Genomic DNA, 6,862 nt, shown 5'->3' with positions numbered 1-6,862 from the left:
CTATTAATTCATACATTTGAGCTGAGCTAGTAGAAAAGAATTCCGCTCTGAGTTCCTCTATGACTTTCTGCTGTTGCTTGTTTACTATCAACGCTATTAATTCTTACATTAGAGCTGAGCTAGTGTCCTCTGCATTTGTTCTGGATGGGCATTGGGTTTCTTCCACATGTTTCTGCATTTGATTCTTTAATGCAGATACTATTAATTCAGGGATTTCTTTTTTCATTTCCAATCTGAGTTCCTCTATACCTTTCTGCAGTTGTTTTTTTATTTCAGAAGCTGTTGATTCATTGATTTCAGCTGTGTGATTCCCACTTTGTTCTGTGTTAGTGTCCTCTGAACTTATGGGTGGGATTGGTGTCTGAGATTGCATTTTGCTCCTTCTCGTTGGCATTTTGTGTTGCACTGCCTTCTGACCTTTGTTGTAGAGCTTTGGTGCAGTTATAACCTTAGCATGTACTGAAGTTCAGGTTCAGATCTACAAAGTTTGAATTTATCCAGTTTTGCCTGGGTTGGATCTGGCTGCTGTGCTCAGCTCCTTCCTGCTGCTGCCCTTTGGGGTGAACCTGTTGTGCCCCTCTGGCCAGATGTTCTGCTTCTGGACTAGCTGGGTGGTTCTGTACCCTGCTCTCTCAGCAGGTATCGCACTTGCAGGGTTTCACCCCAGATCTGTATGCCAGGCCTGAGCTGAGTCTGGAGGGGAAAAGGTAGAGTAGGGGAGAGAGGAAGCTCTCCCAAACACTCATCGGGCCTGGGCTCAGACTGGATCTGGGGTTTCCCAGAACACGGCAGCAATTCTCACTGGGCAGGCAGGGTGTGGTGAGGTGCTGCAGAGTGGTGGTGGGGCGTCCCAAGGGAATGGAATAGGGTGTCACTCACGCTGCACCTGGGCTGGTACCAGCAGGTTGGCCCGGTGCAGGGTAGCCAGAAGCTCTCCCACACACTCACCAGGCTTGGGCGAGGACTGGAACTGGGGCTCCCTAGAATGTAGCAGAAATTCTCACTGGGCAGGCAGGGTGTGGTGAGGTGCTGCAGAGTGGTGGTGGGGCGTCCCAAGGGAATGGAATAGGGTGTCACTCACGCTGCACCTGGGCTGGTACCAGCAGGTTGGCCCGGTGCAGGGTAGCCAGAAGCTCTCCCACACACTCACCAAACCTGGGCTAGGACTGGATCTGGGGGTACCCAGAATGTGGCAGAAATTCTCACTCAGCAGGTGGGGTGGGGGTGGGGATCGAAGCTATAGGATTTAAATTTTTCACTCCTGAGTTTTGGTTTTCCTTTATTCTGATTCTTTTCTATTCCCCCTTTCCACCCTTTTGGAAAATAAATGTTTACCCTGGCCCATTATTTGTCAGGAGTGTTCAACTTTTCATCATTACAGAGTCTCACTGCTAGAAGTTTTCTTTGAGTCTCAGAGGAGACTTTGATCTGGGACTTTGCATCAATGCTGGAGCTCTTAGGACTTTGCAAGGCTTTGAGATGAACTAAATGCATTTTCCATAACCAGATGGACCTTTTAGGGGCTGGAGTAGAATGCTATGTTTTCAATCTAGAATGTCCCCTAAAATCTCATGGGTTCCAAGGTAAGGTTTTTGGAAGGTGATTGCATCATGGGGTGCTATACTCATCAGTGGATTGATCCATTGATGAATTTACATGCTGTTGGGGGTGGGGCCTGGTTGGAGGGGTGGGTCATTCAATCCCTGACCTGGAGGGTATATTCTCATATTCTTATCCCTAGATCTCTCATCTCTCTTTGTCTGACTGTCTCTGTCTCTATCTCTGACTTTGTCTCTCTCTCTCTCTGTCTGTCTCTGTCTGTCTCTGTCTCTGTCTCTCTCTCTCTCTGTCTCTCTCTCTCTCTCTCTCTCTCTCTCTCTCTCTCTCTCTCTCTCTGCCTCTCTCTCCTTCCTGGTTTCCATGGCTTGAACTTTGCTCCACCATGCCCTTCTAGTGCACTGTTTGGTAGCTGGCCTAATTTGTCTCCTTTGCTCAGACTTTCGCCTTGGAGCTGACCATGGTAGGTGGAGCCAGCTAACTAAGGATGAATGCTCTGAAACTCCGAGCCAAAATAAATCTCTCCTGCTCTATGTTGCAGGGGTTGGGTATTTTGTCCCAGCAATGGGAAAATGATAAATATAGGGCAAGAGGGTCCTAAGAGCATTATAATGGGGACTGGCATGGGCTCTAGTCTGTTTAGTGGTCAGCACTAAATTTTGCTTAGAGCATTTAATGTGGTACTTTTAATGGAGTAAACATGGAGGTAAAATGTGGGAAGTAGAAAGCAGGAAGTTAAGATATACTGTCATTCACTGTGCTGGAAAACATTCAGATCTCATCTCCTGTAGTCTTCATTTCAGCTATTTTACGTATGTATGATTATCATTACTTCTCAAGATCACACGTCTGGGAAGTGAACCCAAATCTGCTGCCTCTCCATTCCCATCATACACTTTCACAAGGGTAATAACGAACTTGACTTATGGTGTGAAAGCCTGTTTTTCTTTTACATTGGAAGGGCCTGATTAGCCTTGAGCAATAAATAACTCCATTTATTTAGTGTTCAAAGAGGAAATACATTCTCTTAGTACAAAATCCAAAAGTTACAAAGAAACATAGAATGAAAACTAATGACAAGTAAATCTTGCTTCCTTGCTGCACTTTATGCAATTCCCCTTTTTGAAGGCAATTGCTGATATTAGTTACTGTGTATCCATCTAGAATCTTCTTTCTTTACTCATTTGTACACAAGACCAAAAGTGAGCAGCATGCTTGGCCGGGCAAACTTAGGGGTCATATTCAATATGGGAGTAAGAAGGTCTATTATTATGCTCAGGCACAGAAGACACAGTTGGCCAAATCCAACTTCGCCACTCCCTCTTTTGCCTTCAAGAGATCTTTCCCACCCCCACTCCCCTACTACCCTGCTTACCCTGGCCTATCCTACCTTGCACCAGCTGCAGAGAGCTCCTATTCTAATACATTCCTCAGAACCTCCCTTGCTGTTACCTGAGGGGCTGTCTCAGGTGAGAAATTAGTCCCCACCAAGTCATTCAAGTGCATCTGGGGATTGATGAGCCACTCTTTTCACAAAACATGTTTACATTTTAATAAAGGGCTTCAATCAAAAATATGACTTGAATAATGGGGATTTGGGGTGCTTTGTCATGACAGGCAAACAGGACAATTTTTTTCCCCAAAGGTATGACCTTGTGGTTCTTACTATTTACTTCTCCTGTTGGTATCAGGCCAATGGGAATCCTGATTGTTTGGTCACCTGTATTTGGTTGGCTCCCAACACAAGACAGTGAGACTCTTGGGCTTGTGTTTTTTTGTTTTTGTTTTTCTTCTAGGATGTGCACATTTATAATCTTTGAAATACAATCTCCAATGTATGGAGAGCTCTCCCCTAGAGTAATATAACTATAAATTCTGACCTTATCTAAAAAAAGAAACAGAAACAGTGACTAGGAGGATGATTCTTACTTTAATATTCACTTAATATTATCTAATTTTTTCCCTCCCCAAACAATACTTAGAATATGAAATTGTAGCAGACTGTTTCAGAAATTCAACATTTTCTCTAATCCAGGAATGGGGGAGGTAGGCATCTCTGCTGAGATTGATTGAAAAAAAATTCTTGTTGAATGGAATTCATTTTGATTTCTGCAGGTAATATTCTTCTTACACAATTAGGCATAACTTTGCAACTCAAGGGAGATAAACAGTAGGGATCTTCATCAAAGTCATCTACCTTAAAGAAAAAAAGAACATTTTCAGCTGGGGCATTTAGAACTTTGCACATACTGGCAGCATAAAAATTTGTGTCAAATGATTGAGTGAATAATTAGAAAGGAAGTGAAGGTTGTGCTGCTTTCTTTGCATAGCTTAATATAAATCTGGGGTGAATTAATTCATTCTGACAGCACTGCCTAGGCAACAAGTGTGTATGTTCTTCTTGCGTTGTCAATAGTAGGTGAACTGACCTGAATCTTAACCTAGGGGAGGATATTAATGGCCAAACGTTGGAGACCCTCAGGAAGAGGAACAAACACACCTAATATCCCCTGTAGATTTGTTATTCTTATACTCGCATTTTGGTTGTTTCTCAAAGTTGAGAATGCCTGGTGATATAGAGGGCATGATTTTTCAGTTTATGTTAAGAGAACCGAGGTTCTGGCTGCTGAAAATTTGATGGTAGCATCCGAATTTCAGTTTCAGGAACTGTAGCTATCTCCTTATGTCACTAGCTGAGTTAGAGCTATAATCCCTGAGATCTCTGAGACTAGTCCAAGACCTTGGCTCTGCAGATCTCCTGCTCGGTGCAACATTAGTATCTTTGACATATATTTACTATTGCTTCTTTGCAAAAATATATACATGTTTGGACTGTGTACTTGTTAATGAAATGGTTATGTCAGGGATAGTAGACAAATCAATATGAATTAAACTTTTGGCAAAAAAAATATTTCTGGGGGCTGGGGAGATGGCTCAGTGGAATAAGCACTTCCCTGGCAAGTGCAAGGGCCTGAGTTCAATACCCGGTTCCACAAAAAAAAAAAAAAGATATTTCCAAATCATCCCAAATTGTTATCTGCTAAGGAGCTTCCACAACCCAGACCTTCTCTATGCCATTGCTCCCCGGTGCCTTCATACAAGCATCAGAACGTAACCATACATTAGTTGGCTAATCTGATAGATGCATATGGCCAAGAAAAGGTTTTGTTCATATACATTACTAACTTACCCATCTTTCTTTAGAAAGATGGAGACTGAGAATCTCCTTATACTAATCAACTTAACTGGCAAGAGAGTGTTGCCTCACGGAGGCTTGCAGTTGGTAGGCACTTGGAGAGTATCCATTCTAGCCCTCTTCTATTAAAGATAGAGCGAATGTAGGGAAGCGAGGTGCCTGGGCTCACAGAGTTAGTGATAAAGCTGGACTTGAGCCAAAGCCTTTTGACACCAACTTTGGTACTTTTTGACCTACCATTCTATTTGCAGATTGCTTCAGCCCTGAAAAAGAGAAATGGTTTTTGGAGGCAACTGTAATTTAAAAAACTGCAAGTTGATTAGGTAGTCCTATCACTACCACAGAGAAGATGAGGGAATGGGTACAGTGAGGATATCAAAGGGAGCCTGGAGTTGACTTTGGCTTTTAATGAAAGGAGGGAGGAATAAGGGATCAAAAATAGTGAAGTTCATTCTACAAACTGACCAATTCACTGAAAGCAACATCACTGTCATTTATTATGAACATATGCTAATAGAGTAAAACAATTATAATTAAAACACCACAAGATTTTAAAATAAAGAAAGGCAACCAAAGACAATGTATAATAGCTCAGACAAGAATGAGCCTAGGTATGTGTATGGACATGTGCGTGTGCATGCATGCACACGTGTGTGTGTGCACACGCAAACTGTACTTGGTTTTGAGGAGACATTATTCACATTAATTCAATATCTCTAAAATGTAAATATAGGTAACACAGCATATTTTCTCACCATTTGAGAAGCTTATTTCTGAAGGAGTGTCTTGAATGCAGTCTAAGGATTTGAAAGTGCAGCTAGTCGCAGTTGACTTAAGGGATGGTGTCAGCAATTTGTGTTCAAAGGCCTTCTTCACTCGCTTCTGTTTATACCCAACACATCCCCCAAATCTTCTGCTCCCATCTGAAATGACATAAACAAAGTTACAAACACAAAACTCATCAAATGCTATACTTAAAATGGGTGAACTTTATGATATGTAAATGTTGCTTCAATAATCTTGGTAAAAATATCAAGCCCAGTGTGCGGTGTTCATTCATTCTGGCAGCCAGCTTCTATAAGTCAAGAGAGGTAAGTTTGCTCTGTGACATGTGGTCTAAGGAACAGCATATGCCCCTACCAAGGATGTCTGCTTTTGTGATAGTGCAAAGACCAGCGTATTACTGATATAAAGGAGGGGAAACTTGGTAAGACTTACAGACTCTTGGAGTTGAAACATTGCCTTCCCTAAAAGAAATAGACTGAGCTTTGTATTGAAACTCAGTAAAGCTGCCCAAATTGGACAAATGAACTGTTTGACGCATGCAACATCAGTTTGCCTGCACTGGAGACCTTCTCAAGAGAAGACCAATGTTAAGAGGCAACTAGAGTTTACTACATCATCCATTTTGTGGAGAGGACCATCAGAAGAGCTGTCCAGGTAGTGCGCCAGCCAGACAACTCAGGAATGCTGATACACTCTCTCTATGGCCTCCACCACTCCCTACTTCTCACAATCACTTAGCCTACTGTTGATTACTGGACAGAAGGCCCCAAGATTCAGAGCTTGAAACACAACAGGGACTCAATCGCTGTTCTTTTGATTGAATCAAAAGGGAAGTAACATAGAAAACAAACTATCTGGCCCCACACCCATACAAGAGAGCAGACCTGTGCCAGAAGAGTAGCACCGAGGCCCCTGGAGAGCTTTGCAAAGAGCAGCAGAAGGAGATTATCCAACCAGCTTGATCCTGATGGAGAACAATACCTGGGGAGAGAATGGAGTGCCAGACCTAAAATTGTCTACAGTGAGCCCAACAGCCTACTCAAACTCCTGCCTTGAGGCCTCATCCAGCAGAAAACAGAAAGATGATCACGTTCCCCATCTTCCAACGGAAGCAAGGAGATGCCTTGGCTGGAATAGCAGCCACAACATGGGTGGAACAAACAGAGCATGATCTACTGCAAGGAGGGTGTCTCAAAAACCAGGAAAAGAAATCATTCATTCACTAATTGTTCCTGGACTAAGTCTTCTTCTTCTTCTTCTTCTTCTTCTTCTTCTTCTTCTTCTTCTTCTTCTTCTTCTTCTTCTTCTTCTTCTATTAGTTTA

General features: G+C 42.7%; 1 protein-coding gene across 1 annotated transcript in view; it reads right to left on the bottom strand.

Moving 5' to 3' along the window:
* Nucleotides 1–6,862, bottom strand: part of Adgrg4 (adhesion G protein-coupled receptor G4) — a 156,579-nt gene that overhangs the window by 33,062 nt on the left and 116,655 nt on the right. The window contains exons 22-23 of the mRNA XM_004643180.1: nucleotides 5,509–5,676; nucleotides 3,689–3,750 (exon numbers count right to left, since the gene is read on the bottom strand). Coding sequence (XP_004643237.1) covers nucleotides 3,689–3,750; nucleotides 5,509–5,676 — 230 coding nt within the window. The remainder of the gene's footprint in view (nucleotides 1–3,688; nucleotides 3,751–5,508; nucleotides 5,677–6,862) is intronic.

This window comes from Octodon degus, unplaced genomic scaffold (assembly GCF_000260255.1).
Source record: "Octodon degus isolate 3935 unplaced genomic scaffold, OctDeg1.0 scaffold00167, whole genome shotgun sequence".
Classification (NCBI taxonomy): domain Eukaryota; kingdom Metazoa; phylum Chordata; class Mammalia; order Rodentia; family Octodontidae; genus Octodon; species Octodon degus.
This window is presented reverse-complemented; position numbering and strand designations above follow the sequence as displayed.